This window comes from Cervus canadensis, chromosome 19 (assembly GCF_019320065.1).
Source record: "Cervus canadensis isolate Bull #8, Minnesota chromosome 19, ASM1932006v1, whole genome shotgun sequence".
NCBI lineage: Eukaryota > Metazoa > Chordata > Mammalia > Artiodactyla > Cervidae > Cervus > Cervus canadensis.
Genome location: NC_057404.1, coordinates 37556258 through 37577970, shown reverse-complemented (window position 1 = coordinate 37577970; position 21713 = coordinate 37556258). Strand labels below are relative to the sequence as shown.

General features: G+C 35.7%; 1 protein-coding gene across 1 annotated transcript in view; it reads left to right on the top strand.

The window, feature by feature from the left end:
• Positions 1 to 21713, top strand: part of STPG2 (sperm tail PG-rich repeat containing 2) — a 328307-nt gene that overhangs the window by 11795 nt on the left and 294799 nt on the right. The window contains exons 3-4 of the mRNA XM_043438460.1: positions 4060 to 4218; positions 6138 to 6299. Coding sequence (XP_043294395.1) covers positions 4060 to 4218; positions 6138 to 6299 — 321 coding nt within the window. The remainder of the gene's footprint in view (positions 1 to 4059; positions 4219 to 6137; positions 6300 to 21713) is intronic.

Sequence of the window (21713 nt, the reverse complement as noted above, 5' to 3'; positions counted from 1 at the left end):
GTGTGAAAGTGAAAAATGAGAGTGAAGTCACTCAGTTGTGCCCGACTCTTAGCTACCCCATGGACTGCAGCCTACCAGGCTCCTCTATCCATGAGATTTTCCAGGCAAGGGTACTGGAGTGGGGTGCCACTGCCTTCTCTGCTGGAGCTAGACTACCTAGACTCAAAATCTGTCTCTGCTTACTAGCTGTGAGACTTAATCTTAACCACTTAGTCTCTTCAGGCCTTTGTTTCTTCATCTATTAAGTAGCAGCAGTAATTTGGTATGCTTTTTTTCCCTAAGGATTAAATATATTAATAAGCATTTAGAATAGTATCTTAAAGTACTGAAGGTTGGCCTTCAGTAAATTTTAACCATTATTAGTGTTGCCATTTTACAATAGAAAGGGGAAAGAAATAGAGGGAAAATTAAAAAAAAAAAAGTGATGTATGAAGCAAGGAAATATAGGTAAGGACCTGTTCTGTTTCTGGAACTGAACAAAAGGCGGTAGCTTAAGATTTTTCCATTACTCATTGCATGTCCCTTTAACAAGAACTTTATCTGCTGGAGTTCTAAGCCTAGTGAGATGAATAGACTCTTCAGATCTAAGGTGTCTGAGTTCTTGGTTCTTAGGGTTGCTTTTTGTCCTTTAAATAAACTTGCTCTTAGCATTTTCACCAACAGTTAGAAGGCTCTGCAGGGTGTCCCCATCTTCCATCCTACCACACTCCTCCTGGTACTCATTAGTCCTATTTTTCTGTCCTAGTCAGGACAGAAAATTAATTTCCCCAGTCAATACACAAACCTCCTTATTTTGTTTTCTGCTTGGTAGGAAAGAATGTTGAATGATCACTTGGTGGTTTCAACTTCCAGTTCAGGGGAACATGTCTTGCTTTTCCACGAACTCTTAAAATGTCCAGAAAACTAGAGCCTAGAGCACAAAAAGCAAAACATTACATAGTGGGACATTAGATGTAGTAATTAGAAGTGTCACTCCTGCTTCCACTCCCTGGCTTACAGCCCAGACCAGCATGGGTCTGTGGGCTTGCTAGTTCTGACAGTATTTCCCTCATTAAGCCTGATATGTAATTCTAGTATTCAAAGAGGGAAATACAGTAAAAATACGTAATATGTAGGTTTCAAACTTATCAAATGTGATAGTTACCAGGATGTTGGAGTGTTACTTTAATACTGATTTTATTCAATTCTCTTGTAAAATAATATAAAGTACAATTAAAGTAAAATTTTATTTTATTCCTAATTGGGTACATTTCTTAGATTTCAAGAGTAAGAAATAAGGAAGTGTGCTTTTTTGTGAAATGGATGATCTAAGAAAAAGTTCTAGTATTCTCTACTTTTCTCCTTAAAACTGTAAACAGATGCCTGGAAAATATTGATTTCCTTGCTTTAAAAAATGATTTATTACTTATTTAACACAGTTGCTGTTAAATTTTGGAGTTTTAAGTTAAAGTCTTGTAGAACTTTTAGAAGTTCAAGAAGTGTGAATTTATCATACTATTTGAAAAATAAGTCATTTCATTTTAAACAACTGAATTAGGAAACATGTTTGTAATGTGACATAGGTTACATGTTATGTAAATAATGTATTGGATAATAAAGGGGTAATCTTACTGGAAATTAATGCATATATTTGGTAATTTATTTTTATACTTTTCTTTTGGAAGCATAGATTGAAATGTTGCTTTCTATGGGCAGTTAGTAAATATCATTTGAAGACTTCAAGTGAAATGTTAAAAAATCCAAAATGTGGGTTGTATTTGTGAGGGCCTGCCTCCACTGCTAAATGTAGCAGTAGAATACTTGAAGCTTTTATGAAAGCAGAAGATTTAGGAGTTGGAATTTTTTCCCCCTATTTGGTTTTCTCTATTGCTCTCTTCCTCTTATGGTCATTTCACTTTGGCTATGGTTGAGACCATTATTCTAAAGTTGGAGGTAGGGCATAATTTTTGCCTTTATAGCTCTTGGCCAGTTATAGGCAAAGCAGTTTCCTTTAGCATATCTGAAGTATGTTAATTTTTTTCAAGAGGAAAAGAAAAGTAGAAAAGAACATGAAGGAAATTTACTCTGTAGAAAAGAACGCAAAGAAAATTCAGAAAATAAAAGAAGTAGAAGAACCAAATTTACAAAGTGCAAACTTCTGATCCTTTGATAATTAACCTATTAAGTCACATACTTTGTTTTGTTCATATCCTATTTCCTAGGATGATTCCCATTCCAAAAATTCAGTACAAATTTCACTGTTTTCTGGTTGTGTTCTAGCATCAGACCTGTTTCTGCAAGGTAGATACCATTTTGTTCCTTCCTACATGAGAATGGCCCTGGAGAAGGAAAACTGGCAACCCACTCCAATATTCTTGCCTGGAGAATCACATGGACAGAGGAGTCTGGTGCTGTTGAGTCTGTGGGGCTGCAAAGAGTTGAACACGACTGAGTGACTCACACACACACAGAAGAATGGTTCTAGCTATGGGGATCTATTTCCTGTGCCTAGAGAGTTTAGGTCTTATTTTTTGTTAACTAGGCCTAGGAATAGATGTTGAAATCTAGGTTTTATTTTTGATTGAAGAGATATACCTCATTAGAGTTAAATAATATGCTATCATATGTGATACAGTGCATGGGTTCACACTTTAGATGAGACTCTGCCTCCTATAGTGTTGAGAGATTGCTGGCAATATAATAATTCATCAAATAACCATAGCACATAGACAAAACACAGTTCTCAAGAAAGACTAAGACCACTTTCTCACCGGTGTTTATATAAAATGTATTATTACTTGGTAGTATGATTGACTTAGTTATCTGACACATGGAAGTTCCCTTTGTAAACTCTAGAAAAATTTGTAGAATTGGTAGTTGTGAATAATGTGAAACATAGCATGGTTAATTTGTATGCAGTTAAAAAAAATCAGATTAAGTCTATCTAAACTTTTGTTGAAGTATTCAATAAAAATTCAAATTTAGTTTGAAATGTCAGATCTTAGAGACTAGACTAATGGCTGTCAAAGAATGAAAATTTGGAGATCTTCTCTTCACATGATTTTATTTTTTAATTTAACTTATTAAATTTTTTACAAAATCATTAATGTCTACCATTATAGACCCAAATTCTTTAAACATAGGAATTGTGATCTTATTAAATCAGTAATCAAGTAGTGAATTGAGTATCTAAGAATAATTTGACTCATTTTTTTACCAAAAGAACTTTTTGTATATTTCTTAAATTCTGAATAAAGCCTAATAAGATGCAAACTAGAGATAGGCTCAGTCAATAGTGATTGTGAACAACTGACATGAAAACATCATGTGAAAAAGTCTGTTGGTAAATTAATAACTTAAAAAAACATATCTGATCAATCCAATGCCAACAATTATTAATATGAATCATCTTTGAAATGACTGAACTGTGACTGTTTATTGAAACTAGTATGATGGAATTTTATTTGAATTAGCTGGATTTTAGCCAGTTGATAACTTTCTGATTCTAGAGAATCCAGATATATGACATGAAGAGCCATGGAAGATTCCTTCCAGGACTCTCCCTGCAATAAACAGTATTTACAACTAATCCGAACATAAAACCAAGCTGTTGCCAGTAAAACTGCATAAACATCCCTGGAAATGACCAAAGTGTTATTCATGAAAATAATTAATCCTAAACAAGATTGGAAGGCTGTCTTTCCCCCTGCAGTATGAGCATTTAATCTCATTTCAGAGGTATAAATTCTCCAGAGACCTATAAACAAACATGCACTCTTTATTCTTGCTCTGTAGCTTTAAGGATTCCTTTATCTTTGACTTCTGTTTTAAAACTGAGTGTTGCATTCTTTTTGAGTGTTCAAAGTACAGCAAATTTGAGTTTGGCATTAAAACCGACAGCTGTATTGTCATCCTTTCTCATTACTGTCTCTCATTAGAGAACTGTCTTCAGTCAAGAGACTTAACTTTCTCAGGCTGAGTTTTAAAACTGTTAATGTTCATATTAATATGTAATATTTATCAAATAGATACTGATTTAAAAGTGTTTCTTTTAATTCATGTTTTTCCTGTCCAATTCAGTGTAATATAAAAGGAGGCCAAAGTCTACAAAACCGGGAAAAGCGTTTTAAGAAGTTTATTTCAGATGGTCCAGGGCCAGCAAGCTATGATCGATCTTATCCTGGAACACTGGCTGTCGTGAACAGGAAAACTCTGGAGGCTAAAAAGCATCTTCAGTCAGTATGTTGCTATTTTGATTTCTGTTCCTAATGACTTTCTTTATAGTTAAAATAATGTAGAAATTGTATAATGTTTTATGTGATAAGTACATTTAAAAAACCTTATGGTAAAAATTATCTGGTTTATTAGTATCCATATTGTAGTTCATAATTAAATGAATACTCTGTTTACAAATTTTAGTTTTTTACCTGTATTAACATTTGACTTCATTTTTGCTTTTGATAAAAGTATAATCTCTTCCAGTGTCTGAGGTGAACAGAAAGTAAAGGAGATTTTAAAAGTTGCCATAGTGATTTACATCTGTATATAGAGGAAACTATTTGTTAAGTACTATTAATAATATAGTGAAAATCAAAACATGACTCCTGAAATAAATAAACTTAAAATTTAGGTTAGAGAGAGAGATATAGATCATTAATAATGTAAGATGAAATATGACAGATGCTAAGTGAATGATCATGTGATTAAGTGCCATAGGAACTTAAAGGAAGACTGATGTATTATGGGAAAGCATAGTTTGGAGATGGTTTATAGCAGAGGTTTGTTTTGAAGCATAGGATTGCAATATCCTCTCCAGAGGATCAGTATATCCTTAATAAGTAAATTTTTAGATGACTAAATCATTTAAATGCCAGTATTTTATTTGATATACTTACACCAGGTGTGTGTGTGTTAGTCACTCAGTCTTGTCTGACTCTTAGTGACCTCATGGACTGTAACCTGCCAGGTTCCTCTGTCCATAGAATTCTCCAGGCAAGAGTGGGCTGCCATTTCCTTCTTTGTGGGATCTTCCCGATGCAGGGATTGAACACAGGTTTCCTGCATTGGTAAAGGTGAATTCTTTACCATATGAGCCACCAGGGAAGTCCTATATTTATACTAATATTTCTAATATATGTTACTCCTTCTTGTTTTTATTTAAATTATAAAATATTTTACATTAAAGGAAATTCTGAAAAAACAGATAATCACCTGAAAACTTCTGACTCTTAACACTGATAATTCTGTTAATTTTTTCAGAATATACATATACATAAACTGTATATGTATATGACTTGATTGTAGTTTTTCTTTAGTCACTAAGTCATGTTTGACTCTTTTGTGACCCCATGAACTGTATGTAGCCCACCAGGTTCCTCTGTTCATGGGATTTTCCAGGCAGGAATACTGGAGAGGGTTGCTATTTCCTTCTCCAGGGGATCTTCCTCATCCAGGGATTGAACCCCCATCTCCTGCATTGGCAAGTGTGTTTTTTATCACTGAGCCATCTGGGAAGCCATATGACTTTATACACTTACATATAATATTACATAATTTAAATAGCTATAGTCAAACATTTAATTTTATTTATACTTTTGATTTCCATTTAATGTTATATCAGATATTTTCCTTGCTACATAGTCTGCAAAATTAGGATTTTTATACAGGGCACTGGTAAGATGAAGATAAGTCAGGAGCTGGGAAGGAATGAAGCCAGGAGATGTTACAGAAAAATGTAAAGTTTGTTTTGGCCTGGCAGATACTATGATTGCATAGCACAAATCCACTTGTAATTGCTGATTGTTGATGTGACTGTAAGGAATGAATACCCGTTTTTGAAATCACTAATAGTTGCTTTACTAAGCAAGATAAAAAACAGCCAAGTGAGGGAGGTTCCTTACCTGCAATAGTGGCTGAAACAGTAGTTTGGTTTGCATTATGGTTTATGTTACTATTTAATAATAGTTTGATTAAATCTTGGTTTATATTATGAAGTAAGACTTGAATTCACTCTTTTAAATTACTTTTACAAACATTTTTGATTTATATTATAAAACTCATGAAATCAATATTTAATAGTTGTCTTTTGTAAATTTTAATATTTTATTATTCATTCCTTCTCTTGTCTTTGAGTAAATAGTATAATTTTTTTTTAACAGAAAATGTCAAGGGCACTTACAGTTTTCAGAAGTGTTTATGTTCCTTCAATTCCTTTTGGACGGTCATATGGTTATGATATTAATGAGGATGACAGTATCATAAAACATTTACCACCTGCCAGTGACAACACACTAGGTCCAGCATACTATAAACCTAAAATTGTAAGTATAATACATATAATAAGCATATACAATACATAGATATTCTTTTCCTGAATTTGAAAGGGAAAAAGTATTTTATTTATAAAATAACTTGTTTTTAAAAAAATATTTATTTGCCTGTACCATGTTGTGGCATGTGGGATCTTTACTTTTGTCATGTGGGATCTAGTTACCTGACCAGGGATTGTACTGAGGTCCCCTATATTGGGACTGTAGAGTCTTAGCCACTGGACTACCAGGGAAGTCCTATGACAGAGTTTGAATCTAATAAGCATTATTTATTTCATAAATGATCATTAAAACAGATAAGGAGTCTCTCTCTGATTTAAAATATCAAACATAATATAGCAGAGCCATCTTATCCAGGTTTTAAATTTCAAACGAGCAAAAACTTCATTCAGTCGGTTGAAATGTATGAGTTATCCATGAGTATAGATATGTCTGATTTTACTTCATTACAAGACTGAAGCACGTTGTGCTTTGAATCTGTTGTATTTTTATACTTTTATGGGATCTGGAAGAAGTAATCCTAGTGAGGAAAATGGCAAATTTAGGGTAGGGTTAAGGAGAGGCTGAAGAGACATCTTGGGCAAAGAAAAGGTATACTCAGAATTTGGCTTAGCTTTTATTCCCAGTACTTTCTTTCTTTTTTTAAAAATTATTTATTTATTTTACTTTACAACATTGTATTGGTTTTGACATACATTGACTTGAATCCGCCATGGGTGTACATGTGTTCCCCATCCTGAACCCCCCTCCCAACTCCCTCCTCATCCCATCCCTCTGGGTCATCCCAGTGCACCAGGTCCGAGCATCCTGTATCATGCATCAAACCTGGACTGGCGATTCGTTTCACATATGATAATTTACACGTTTTAATGTCATTCTCCCATATCATCCCACCCTCCCCCTCCCCCACAGAGTCCAAAAGACTGTTCAATACATCTGTGTCTCTCTCACTGTCTCACATACAGGGTTATCATTACCATCTTTCTAAATTCCATATATATGCATTAGTATACTGTATTGGTGTTTTTCTTTCTGGCTTGCTTCACTGTGTATAATAGGCTCCAGTTTCATCCATCTCATTAGAACTGATTCAAATGTATTCTTTTGAAAGCTGTGGTACATATACACAATGGAATATTACTCAACCATCACAGCTTTCTTATCCATTCGTCTGCTGGTGGGCATCTAGGTTGCTTCCATATCCTGGCTATTATAAACAGTGCTGCGATGAACATTGGGGTACACATGTCTCTTTCAATTCTGGTTTCCTCAGTGTGTATGCCCAGCAGCGGGATTGCTGGGTCATATGGCAGTGCTATTTCCAGTTTTTTAAGGAATCTCCACACTGTTCTCCATAGTGGCTGTACTAGTTTGCATTCCCACCAACAGTGTAGGAGGATTCCCTTTTTTCCACACCCTCTCCAGCATTTATTGCTTGTAGACTTTAGATAGCAGCCATCCTGACTGGCGTGTAATGGTACCTCATTGTGGTTTTGATTTGCATTTCTCTGATAATGAGCAATGTTGAGCATCTTTTCATGTGTTTGTTAGTCATCTGTATGTCTTCTTTGGAGAAATATCTGTTTAGTTCTTTGGTCCACTTTTTGATTGGGTCTCTTATTTTTCTGGAATTGAGCTGCAGGAGTTGCTTGTATATTTTTGAGATTAATTCTTTGTCCATTTCTTCATTTGCTATTATTTTCTCCCATGCTGAAGGTTGTCATTTCACTTTGCTTATAGTTTCCTTTGTTGTGCAGAAGCTTTTAATTTTAACTAGCTAAAACATTTGTTTATTCTTGCTTTTATTTCCAATATTCTGGGGGATGGGTCATAGAGGATCCTGCTGTGATTTATGTTGGAGAGTGTTTTGCCTATGTTCTCCTCTAGGAGTTTTATAGTTTCTGGTCTTACGTTTAGATCTTTAATCCAGTTTGAGTTTATTTTTGTGTATAGTGTTAGAAAGTTTTCTAGTTTCATTCTGTCACGAGTGGTTGACCAGTTTTCCCAGCACCACTTGTTAAAGAGATTGTCTTTTCTCCATTGTATATTCTTGCCTCCTTTGTCGAAGATAAGGTGTCCATAGGTGCTTGGATTTATCTCTGGGCTTTCTATTCTGTTCCATTGATCTACATTTCTGTCTTTGTGCCAGTACCACACTGTCTTGATGACTGTGGCTTTGTAGTAGAGACTGAAGTAGGGCAGGTTGATTCCTCCAGTTCCATTCTTCTTTCTCAAGATTACTTTGGCTATTCGAGGTTTTTTGTATTTCCATACAAATTATGAAATTATTTGTTCTAGTTCTGTGAAAAATACCATTGGTAGCTTGATAGGGATTGCATTGAATCTATAGATTGCTTTGGGTAGTATACTCATTTTCACTGTATTGATTCTTCTGATCCATGAGCACAGTATTTTTCTCCATCTATTTGTATCCTCTTTGATTTCTTTCATCAGTGTTTTATAGTTTTCTATATATAGGTCTTTTGTTTCTTTAGGTAGATTTATTCCTAAGTATTTTATTCTTTTTGTTGCAATGGTGAATGGAATTGTTTCCTTAATTTCTCTTTCTGTTTTCTCATTGTTAGTATATAGGCATGCAAGGGATTTCTGTGTGTTAATTTTATATCCTGCATCTTTACTATATTCATTGATTAGCTCTAGTAATTTTCTGGTGGAGTCTTAGGGTTTTCTATGTAGAGGATCATGTCATCTGCAAACGGTGAGAGTTTCACTTCTTCTTTTCCAATCTGGATTCCTTTTACTTCTTTTTCTGCTCTGATTGCTGTGGCCAAAACTTCCAAAACTGTACTGAATAGTAGTGGTGAGAGTGGGCACCCTTGTCTTGTTCCTGACTTTAAGGGAAATGCTTTCAATTTTTCACCATTGAGGATAATGTTTGCTGAGGGTTTGTCATATATAGCTTTTATTATGTTGAGGTATATTCCTTCTATTCCTGCTTTCTGGAGGGTTTTTATCATAAATGGATATTGAATTTTGTCAAAGGCTTTCTCTGCATCTATTGAGATAATTATATGGTTTCCCAGTACTTTCTAATGTTTGAACATGTCTCCATTTTTGGGTATAGGCTTAAGCACCTTGTGAAACCATTTGATTTTTGCTAACAGGTATACTGTGGCATTTTGGAGTCTTAGATACTTTGAATTGTTAAGTTTTTATTCCTGAAGTATTTTTATTGTAATTTATATAATTGCACATTGACTAGTAAAAACAGATAACCATGTACCCACCATCATATATAACACATAATAAAATTTTATTACACTTGAATTCGGTTCAGTTCAGTTCAGTTGCTCAGTCGTGTCCGACTCTTTATGACACCATAGATTGTGGCCCACCAGGTTCCTCTGTCCATGGGAATTCTCCATGCCAAGAATATTGGAGTGGGTTGCCATGCCATCCTCCAGGGGATCTTCCCAAACCGAGGATGGAACCCAGGTCTCCTGCATTGCAGGCAGATTCTTTACTGTCTGAGCCACCAGGGAAGCCCATATTAAAAAAACAAAACAAAACATTATTACCATTACTACCCTGCCCAAGTTCCCTCCCTCCTTTTGTCTCCCTTTGCAAAAGTAAACAGTGAATCTTTTAGTTCAGTTCAGTTCAGTCACTCAGTCATGCCCGACTCTTTGTGATCCCATGGACTGTAGTACACCAGGCCTCCCTGTCCATCACCTACTCCTGGAGCTTACTAAACTCTTGTCCATCAAGTTGGTGATGCCATCCAACCATCTCATCCTCTGTTGTCCCCTTTTCCTCCTGCCTTTAATCACTATGAGCATCAGGGTCTTTTCAAATGAGTCAGTTCTTTGCATCAGGTAGCCAAAGTATTAGAGTTTCAGCTTTAGCATCAGTCCTGCCAATGAATATTCAGGACTGATTTCTTTTAGGATGGATTGGTTAGATCTCCTTGTAGTCCAAGGGACTCTTAAGAGTCTTCTCCAACACCACAGTTCAAAAGCATCAATTTTCCAGTGCCCAGCTTTCTTTATAGTCCAACTCTCACATCTATACATGACTACTGGAAAAAAACAAAACTTTGACTAGATGGACCTTTGTCAGCAAAGTAATGTCTCTGCTTTTTAATACGCTGTGTAGGTTGGTCATAACTTTTCTTCCAAGGCACAAGCATCTTAATTTCATGGCTGCAGTCACCATCTGCAGTGAATTTTGGAGCCCAAAAATATAAAGTCTCTCATTGTTTCCACTGTTTCCCCGTCTATTTGCCATGAAGTGATGGGACTGGATGCCATGATCTTAGTTTTCTGAATGTTGAGCTTTAAGCCAACTTTTTCACTCTCCTCTTTCACTTTCATCAAGGGGTCTTTAGTTCGTCACTTTCTGCCATAAGGGTGGTGTCATCTGCATATCTGAGGTTATTGATATTTCTCCTGGCAATCTTAATTCCAGCTTGTGCTTTATCCAGCCCAGCATTTTGCATGATGTACCCTGCATATAAATTAAATTAGCAGGGTGACAATATATAGCCTTGACATACTCCTTTCCTAGTTTGGAACCAGTCTGTTGTTCCATGTCCAGTTCTAACTGTTGCTTCTTGACCTGCATGCAGATTTATCAGAGGCATGTCAGGTGGTCTGATATTCCCATCTCTTGAAGAATTTTCCACAGTTTGTTGTGATCCACACTGTCAAAGGCTTTGGAATAGTCAATGAAGCAGAAGTAGATGTTTTTCTGTAACTCTCTCTCTTTTTTGATGATCCAATGGATGTTGACAGTTTGATCTCTGTTTCCTCTGCCTTTTCTATATCCAGCTTAAACATCTGGAAGTTCACCGTTCATGTCCTGTTGAAGCCTGGCTTGGAGAATTTTGAGCATTACTTTGCTAGTGTGTGAGATGAGCGCCATTGTGTGGTAGTTTGAGCATTCTTTGGCATTGCCTTTCTTTGGGATTGGAATAAAACTGATCTTTTCCTGTGGCCACTGTTAAGTTTTCCAAATTTACTGGCATAGTGAGTGCATCACTTTCACAGCATCATCTTTCAGGATTTGAAATAGCTCAATTGGAATTCCATCACCTCCACTCGCTTAGTTTGTAGTGATGCTTCTTAAGGCCCACTTGACTTCACAGTCCGGGATGTCTAGCTCTAGGTGACTGATCACACCATCATGGTTATCTGGGTCATGAAGATCTTTTTTGCATAATTCTTCTGTGTATTCTTGCCACCTCTTCTTAATATCTTCTCCTTCTGTTAGGTCCATACCATTTCTGTCCTTTATTGAGCCCATCTTTGCATGAAATGTTCCCCTGATATCTTTAATTTTCTTGAAGAGATCTCTAGTTTTTCCCATTCTATTGTTTTCCTCTATATCTTTGCATTAATCACAGAGGAAGGCTTTCTTATCTCTCCTTGGTATTCTTTGGAACTCTGCATTCAAATGGGTATATCTTTCCTTTTCTCCTTTGCCTTTCACTTCTTTCACAGCTATTTGTAAGGTCTCCTTAGACAACCATTTTGCCTTTTTTCATTTCTTTTTCTTGGGGATGGTCTTGATCACTGCTTCCTGTATAATGTCACAAACCTCTGTCCATAGTTCTTCAGGCACTCTGTCAGCTCTAATCCCTTGAATCTATTTGTCACTTCCACTGTATATCATAAAGGATTTTATTTAGGTCATGCTTGAATGGTCTAGTGATTTTCCCTACTTTTCTCAATTTACATCTGAATTTGGCAATAAGGAATTCATGATCTGAGCCACAGTCAGCTCCCGGTCTTGTTTTGCTGACTGTATAGAGCTTCTCCATCTTTGTTTGCAAAGAATAGAATCCATCTCATTGTGGTATTGACCATCTGGTGATGTCCACGTGTAGAATCTTCTCTTGTGTTGCTGGAAGTGGGTGTTTGCTATGACCAGTGTGTTCTCTTGGCAAAAACTCTATTAGCCTTGCCCTGCTTCATTCTGTACGCCAAGGCCAAACTTGCCTATTACTCCAGGTTTTCTTGACTTCCTACTTTTGCATTGCAGTCCCTTATAATGAAAAGGACATCTCTTTTGGGTGTTAATTCTAGAAGGTCTTGTAGGTCTTCATAGAACCATTGAACTTCAACTTCTTCAGCATTATCGGTTGGGGCATAGACTTGGATTACTGTGTTATTGAATGGCTTGCCTTGGAAACGAACAGAGATCATTCTGTCATTTTTGAGAGTGCATCAAGTACTGCATTTTGGATTCTTTTGTTGACTATGATGGCTACTCCATTTCTTCTAAGGGATTCTTACCCACCCTAGTAGATATAATGGTCATCAGAGTTAAATTCATCCATTCCAGTCCATTTTAGTTTACTGATTCCTAAAATGTTGATGTTCACTTTTACCATTTCCTGTTTGACCACTTCCAATTTGCCTTGATTCATGGACCTAACATTTCGGGACCCTAAGCAATATTGCGCTTTGCAGCATCAAACTTTACTTCCATCATCAGTCACATCCACAACTGGGTGTTGTTTTTGCTTTGGCTCCTTCTCTTCATTCTCTCTGCAGTTATTTTCCACAGATCTCCAGTAGTATATTGGGCACCTTCCGACCTGGGGAGTTCATCTTTCATTGCCCTGTCTTTTTGCCTTTTCATACTGTTCATGGTGTTCTCAAGGCAAGAATACTGAAGTGGTTTGCCATTTCCTTCTCCAGTGAACCACGTTTTGAATCTTTACTATGTTTATATAACAAATATTGTTGTGTGATTTCAAACATTTAAGTAAATGGTGTCATCTGGTATGTAGGTTTCTTCCTATTTCATTTAATGCTATATTTTCTAGATTTAACATATAAATATATTTGATCTAATTTATTCATTGTTTCCAGTTAGTGAATTTCCTTTTTAAAAAAATTTTATATTTTGAAAAAATTTCAGATTGAGAGAAAACTAACAAGAATAATACAAGTAATTACTATATACTTTTCACTTAGATCCTGCAGTTAACACTTTATTATATTTGCTTTGTCATTTCCTCCATATATATTTCTATCCTTATTTCAGTTTAGCAATTTCAGAGTACTGCATTTCAAACATGATGCCCCTTTATAAATACATTAATGTAGAATTTCTAAGAACAAGAATTCTCTATTATGAACACAATATAATGATCAAAATCAGAAAAATTTCATTCATATAATGCTATCATCTAATGTATAGATATTTTTAAAGTATTGCAAATTATCTCTATATATTCTTTAAAAATGAGTTTTGGTCTAGAGTCTTAAATTAGTATTATAAGCCACATTTAGTTGTGTCCCCTTAGATTCCTTTAATTGGGAAAGTTCTTAAATCTTTTGTTGTGTTTTGTAGTCTTGACTTTTTAAAGAGTACGGAGTGTTTATTTTGTCCAATATGTTTCCATTTTGGATTTGTGTATGTTTTATCATGATTAGGATAAGTTTATCTTTTTGGCTGGAATGAAAGTGATGTATCAGTGTATCACATAAAGAGGGACAGGATGTTTACTTATCTGGTAATTGGTGATGTTAACTTAAGGGGATATCTTCTAGTTTTATCTACTGTAAAGTTACTATTTTTAAAAATTATAAATATTTTGGAGAAGTTACTTTAAAAATGAATGGATATGCTGTTCCTTATCAAACTCTCACCTATTTAACATTCATTGATGATGCCTGAATCAGTTTTATTGTGATGTTTATTAAATGATGGTTTTCTAATTCCATAGTTTCTTTTAACATTTTTTGTTGGCATTTTAAAGAACAGCTTTATGTTCTTTTTCATTTATGTATTTATATCAGTATGGGGTCTTAAATTCCTGTTTTACTCCAAAGGTTGTAATTTACTACTCTTACTTTTTATTTTGAAGTTAAAATTATCTAGCATTTGACCCTTGAGAGCTCTTTAAATCTGCTTATTGTGTTTTTGACATTCACTGAGCACAATATTTATGTGTTTTATTTTATGGCACAATAAAATGCACCAGACCCATCTTGTTTTTTCCCTGCACCAGTTGTTCAAATCAGTCATTTCCTCAAGGAGCCCTACTTTTTTAGTAGAGAATAATATTTCAAAACAGTATCAGTCCACTAGGTATGTTTGGAAAAGGAAGTGGCAACCCACTCCAGTGTTCTTGCCTGGAGAATCCCAGGGACGGGAGAGCTGTCTATGGGGTTGCACAAAGTTGGACATGACTGAAGTGACTTAGCAGCAGCAGCAGCAGCAGCAGCAGCAGGTATGTTTAGGATATCATTCCTTCTAGGCCATCTCAATGGACAGAGTTATACATCTATACTTTTTCTTACTTATTAAAAACTTTGAGCTTATATTGATCTCTCTGATTCCAGTTCAGTGGCACATGATTATTCCAGTATATCCTTTGTCATATTTGATCTCCCTTCTGTCACATAACCTGGCTCACACTGTCCTCAGTATAGTTAGTTATTTGCTTAATCTTGTAAAACACTGAAAATGGTTTCAGGATTGAAAACCATTTTCAGACTTGAGAAGGTACAGAGTTCTTGCCTCTATGTGAATATGTGGTTCTATACAAGTGGGAAGTGAAAGCTCAGACAGACTTATAAACTGCCTACTTGAATGTTGAAGGTATGTTTCAACACATGCACAGAGCATGTCTGCAAAGGTTGGAGACTTACTGGTTCAAGGGCATTAAGAAAACTCCTGTCCAGCCATTACCTGACCAATTAGCTAACCAAACTGAGACTTTAGTGAACACACATGACAGAGAATACAGAATTTAGAGAATTAGTTCAGGAAAATCACAGAACAAAACAAACAAACAAACAAAAACAGAATTAGGGGCAGGAGGGAGATTCTGATTTTTGAGTTTCCTCATTGAATTATCTCAGATGTCTGGTTTACAACATAATTATGAGACATACAAAGGACAAAAAGTATATGGCCCATACGCAGGAAAAGAAGCAATCATTAGAAACTGTTCTTGAGGAAGCCAGGATGTTGGACTTATTAGGTAAAGTCTTTGGCTCAACTAATTTAAATACAATCAAATAACTAAAGGACTTGGACTTTCCAGGGCTGCAGTGATAAAGCATCTGCCTGCCAATTCAGGAGACACAGGAGACGTTAGTTCAGTCCCTGGGTCGGGAAGATCCCCTGGAGTAGGAAATGGCAACTCACTCCAGTATTCTTGCCTGGAAAATTCCATGGACAGAGGAGCCTGGTGGGCTACAGTCCATGGGATTGCAAAAAGTTAAACACAACTGAGCAGCTGAGCAAATCAAACATCAAACATACTAACATAAGCATGGTGAGAATCAAAAAAAGAAAAAGGGGTGGAGAGAATATCTGAAGAAATAATAACTTGGAAACACCCCAAATTTGTTGAAAAATGATCTACACCTACAGGAAGCTCAATGAATTGCAAATAGTGTAAATTCAAAGAGATGCACACCTAGATATAACACAAAATGTTAAATACCAAAGACAATGAGAAATCTTGAAAGAAGCGAGAGACATGGCAAGGAATCCCTAAGAAGACTAACAGCTTACTTATCAGAGAAAATGGAGGCTGGAAGGCAATGAAGTGATATATTCAAAATGCTGAAATAAAAAGCATTGTTAATCAAGAATTCTATAATCAGCAGAAAAATTCTTTGAAAATGAAAGCAAAATTAAGATTCCCACATAAACAGAAACCTATAGACTTTATCGCTAGTACTGAAGTTCCTCAGGATGAAATGAAGGTTTATTAGATAATAGCTCAAATTCTCTTTAAAGAATTAAAATACAAAGGTAAAGGCAAATAGACAAGCTGGTATGATTTTATTTTTGGTTTATAACTCCTCTTTTTTGGAAATTTCTGTTGATTGTGGAACATAATAGAGATATATTATATGTTCGAATACAGATATTCTAAGACCTGATAGATTGCTCCGTAAACTTTACGAAGAACCGACTTATCTCTGGTAAAATGGAGAGTAAGTATTTTGAGGTTATAGATACGTCTCCTGTTCACACCCTGAGAATCCCCATTTCTTTGTGGCTCTGGAGCCTTTTGTCCCAAGATTGTTTTGCACCCCCCTCTCTTTGCCATACCTGGTTTTCCAGGCCTTGACTGGCCTATTCTGTCAGTCATATAAAAATAGTTTTCATCAACAGATAGTGCTGTTATCTTACATATTTGAGTAAGATATGCTTAGAAGAACAGTGGAGATCTGTAAAAATTGTACTGGAATGAATGGCGGCCCTGTGGTCTGATAGAAGTATGTTCTGTCCAAGGTAAAGGACCATGATGAAACGTAGTGGAATGGAACTAGACTGCCTGGATTTCTTTCTTTGCTTTTCTGCTTAATAGTTACTTGTCTTTGGCCAAGTTTCTTAAGCTCTTTATGATGTTTCCTTATCTAACGTACCCTGGGAACAAACTTTGATCTAATACATTGGAACTATCAATAAATATTTCTTTTTCACAATAGTCATTGATTCTTGGTCTTAGCTTAAACAGTTCTCTAGTCTTAAATCTCAAAATGTTATTCTTGTTTTAAAATTGTATTTTTTATATATACTATTTCTTTGTTTCAGAATAATATATCATCTATTAAAAGGCTTGAATAATGCCTCCAAGCTTTCCTAGATGTATAAAACCTTTTTCACGTGTGAATAAACATTAACATAGAACTTTTGATTCCTTTTTGGCTAAATTATTATTTATAGAAGAGAGAAATAAGAAAAATTATAATTTTAATAGGTCCAACTTATCTGATGACATGTCTTAGTAATAACTGAGTCAATTCAACTTGTATTTATTAGAATAAAAAATCTAGATTGAATTTAAGAAAACATGTTTGTAGAAATATAGATTTACATATAAATTAAAGACATAATTGTTAATATTCAAGAAGCTTCAACAAAGCATAGCTGGAGTAGCTTAGTAGCTGGAGGCTTATATTTCTTGTTTTTTTTCCTGCAAAAAAAAAATAGGTGCCTCACAGACTATTTTCAAATTGATATTGTAGTAAAGTTAATTCAAGTATTAACCAAATTTCTGATAATTCTGTGTATCTCTTTAGCTGCTTTGTGAGATTATGCTATATGTGGGATATGCTATATGTGAGATATGCTTCTATGCTATAAGATGTAAATATTAATAGAGAATTGAGAAAATAATCCAAGAGATAGGTAATTATTGTGATTATTCACTGAATAATTGAAATAACATCTGCTGAAGGTATTTTATATACCTTAACTATGCAAGCACCTATAAAGTTAAAAGCTATGTGAGACTCAAGCCACCAAATAATTTTCAGCTATATTTAATCTATAAAGGGAAATTCTGTATAAGTTATTTTGTATAACACTTTGAATGATAAAATTTGGCTCCTTTCTCTTTTTAAAAAGAAGAGCCCAGGGAACCATTGGGAATTTGCTTTTCAGAGGTGGATTTTGCAAGCAGGGTTTTGCGGCTGGAATTATAACACTGACATACTTGCTAATAATAACATGTTGGGAACTACCTGTGTGCTGCCACACTGGAGTGCAGTCTATTAGTGTTTGAACTGCTGCACCTTGGGACTCGTAATTCTTCACAAATTCTCTTTCTTCACTTAATTATGGAAAAGATATGAGGAGAAAGTTGCATAGCCCCTTCATTTATTTCACTGTCAGTGAAAGTGGCAGTTAGTAATTCTTCAAGTTATATTACATCATTCACTTAAAATAATGTAGCTCCTTGCTGAGTTTGCTTCAATTAAGTCATATTTTATTTGCTAATGATTTTACAAGTTAGCAATGACCTTGAAGGATGGTGTTGTCGACACATCTCGACATAGAGAATGTGATGTAGGACAAAGAGTACGTCAGTTTATTCTTTATTTTCTGTCTGTATTTTTAAAAGACTTTTAAATTAAATTTCCAATTGAACATTTACATGAGAACTGCAGAGGTTAGTGAATTAAGTAGTTCATGTGGTTTTGAAGAAATAAATTTCAGTGTATACACAGGAAAAGGATTTTGCTGGTGTCTTGAATGGTGTGTGTGTGTTTAAGTATGTTTGTGTGTGCATAATCTTTCCTTCTGTTGGATTAGTTTTAAGAATTGTTAAACAGTTAACCTGCAAATCCCAATGATTAACCTGAAGAAAGCTTCTTGGACCTAATTCTACTTGAATATAATTTATCCTGAAATGCTATGTTGAAACAGTTACTATAAAACTAACATATTTTTTCAGTTCAGTTCAGTTGCTCAGTAGTGTCCAACTCTGCAACCCCATGGACTGCAGCACGCCAGGCCTCCCTGTCCATCACCAACTCCCGGTGTTTATTCAAACTCATGTCCATTGAGTCGGTGATGCTATCCAACTATCTCATCCTCTGTTGTCCCCTTCTCCTCCCCCCTTCAATCTTTCCCAGCATCAGGGTCTTTTCCAATGAGCCAGTTCTTCCCAGCAGGTGGCCAAAGTATTGGAGTTTCAGCTTCAGTATCAGTCCTTCCAGTGAATATTCAGGACTGATTTCCTTTAGGATCTCCTTGCAGTCCAAGGGACTCTCAAGAATATTCTCCAACACCACAGTTGAAAAGCATCAATTCTTCGGCGCTCAAATTTTTTAGGCTATAAAAATATAATTTTAAGGATGGTTTGTCAAAATGCTCTGTTTTAAAATATGAATTTTATTTTTAAAAATCTATAAGCCATAGCAAATCAATAGATATGCTCCTGCCTGAAATATAGAAAATATCTGGCGCATCTAACCTGGCTGTATTATATTAAAAGAGAGTTCTACATTTATTTTATTACTTATTATGCCTAAAATCTTCAAAATTATGAAATTTTGCTTTATTTCAAAGTAAATAAAGCACAACGCAAATGAGAAAACTTTCTTTCTGACATCAAAACTGTGTATGTACTTTAAAATCCATGCCTCTGTTAAGTAATTTCATTTGAAAGGTGGTCTAGAACACTTATTTTAGCAAAAAAAAGTGTTGTATGGCTCAGCACTCTTTCCTTTCTGAAACCCTCTGGGGTGCAGCAGGCTTCAGAGTTGCCGCTGACCCAAAGGAACAGGCTGCTTTGCAGCTACTCTAGTGGATAACGGTTTCTTCCAGGACTCCTCTTTTACCATCTGCTATTCTCTTGGTCGTGTCAGGCTGTGCTATTTTTCTGTGCTGTTCTGCTAGGTATTACGGTGTTTGTCTTTGCACACTAGACCCAAAGCCTTTGGATGGTCTGACTACCATTATTTCCTTTTGTGTTACATTCAGAGGTGCTAGAGTGGTGTAAGCTCCGTGCATTAGAGAGATTGGTGGGATAATCCTTTTAATTTTTATTTATAGCTCTGTTCCTTCTAGGATTGACAAGGATCTGGGCTTGGGAATCATATATCAGCCTATTTGTAATAATATCATCATCTTGCTTTGATTTGGTGCTTTATAGAGTGTTATAGCTTCATAGTGTGTTCAAGCTAAGCATCCCTAGTGAAGAACGGCAGTAGTTCTCTGCTCTTTGTGTTGTAGTTTGTTAGAAGGAATCTGTATACCAATTAGCTAAGCACAACAAGATGACTTGCAGTGTTGGAAATATTCTAGTGGAAATAAGAATTAATCCTTTTTATTTATGTAACAAGTTTTCCCAGGCTTCATTGTATTGTGGGTACTAAAGAGAGTCACAGTTATGTTAGTAACTCAAACATGTGCATATTGTCTCCTCCTGTTGATGTGGTGGAACTCAAGCCTTCTTCAAAGTTCTCCTTCGCAGAAGCTTTAGAAGGACTGTCTCAACCATGCTCCTGAACAAGTCTGTTTCCACTGAGACAGCTTCTGCTGCCCCAGGCACTTTAGTCTCTCACCAGATGGTGCTCTCTGCTGGGCATTTCTGCCCAGGTACTCCATCACAGTGAAAGCTGCACGATAAGCTCAGGTGAAGTCAGGAGATAGTGCTTTTCTCTCTGTGTTATACTCCATTAGCTAGAAGGGTCTAAAAGGAGCACTGATTTTTTACCAGTGTTTTAATGAAATAGATCTTTTAGGTTTTTATCATAGCCATTTTGCACTCCACAGAACACAGGCATAAATCCATTGGGGGATTGTGTTGTAGAAGGCAAATTCAGTCAACAGAGAAGGAGTAAGCATTACCACTCTTTTGACTGTAAGATTTTCTTACTGGATGTTGGTTATCATGATTAGCTGCTTCCCATAGGATTAGTTTTTGCATTTACCTTCTGGTTGATTTGTTCTGTTAGTTCACTAGTCATTCCAAAATATGTCTGAATCTTACATGGACATAGCTAGTAACTCCCTGTTTCTATACCCTCAGCTCCAACATCCTCTACCACCCCAAGAAAGGAGACTTACTGTAATTCAATTTCTGTCTCAGATTACCGTTTACGATGAAAGAATCAACAAAGGTTCCATTTCGTTTCATTCAAACATCAAAGTTCTGTCAGATGGTGTTTGCCTCTGTTTAATTCTTTAAGATCAGGTGGGTGTAAAAGGAAAAGTTTAGTTTTATTGATTTTGTATTTTACAGTATTTGAGGGCTAGTTTTTAGTGGTGAGTTCTAGGAAATAAAAGATGTTTTCACATAGTAGGAAATCTTTGTGCTGTAGCAGCTTATTTTTGAATTTTGTTGTGGCACCTTTCTGGAGTGATGCCTGTCTAACTAGGATGTCTGTCTTTGTTAGGGCCTAATGGCAGTGCTTCCAGTTTATTTCCAACCATTTATGGCAGGAATGGAATGGGTCTTAGCATTCTTTCTTCACTTCATGTAATGGCACCAGTGCAAATAAATCTCTAAGACTATTGGTAGTTTTGAGAATTGCTCTGTACTCACTACCCATGAGTCTGTCCTTACCTCCAGTATCTATCTTCCTGGGCATATTAATAGGGTTCTTAATAGGGTTCAGGTGAGGTTTCTTTCATATGCAGCGAGGTCTTTTCCTGGTTCTAATCTCTGCTGTGCTATATTTTCCAGAAATTCCCTGAAGTGGAATGAGAATGTGAATGATACCTTCTCTTAATTTCTGAAGAAAAAAAAAAATGAAAGTCTTTCAGTCATGTCCAACTCTTTGTGACTATACAGTCCATGGAATTCTCCACACCAGAATACTGGAGTGGGTAGCAATTCCCTTCTGTAGGGAATATTCCCAATGCAGGGATTGAACCCAGGTCTCCCGCATTGCAGGTGGATTCTTTACCAGCACTGATAATTTGAGTCTATTTTACACTCTTCTTTTGAGATTCTGGCAGGAATCTGATTCGATTCACCAGTCTGAGCTAGAATTTTGTCTTCTTAGCATTTAATCGCTATTTATTTAATTAATATTGCTTGTAATGGTAATTGAGAGAGATTGGTTCCACTGTTCTAGAACAGCAGTGGTCACCTAGAACAACTGGCACACTGTTTTATGCAGTTAAACTACAAGTTTATGTTACTGGGATTTTATTCATTGTATATATATA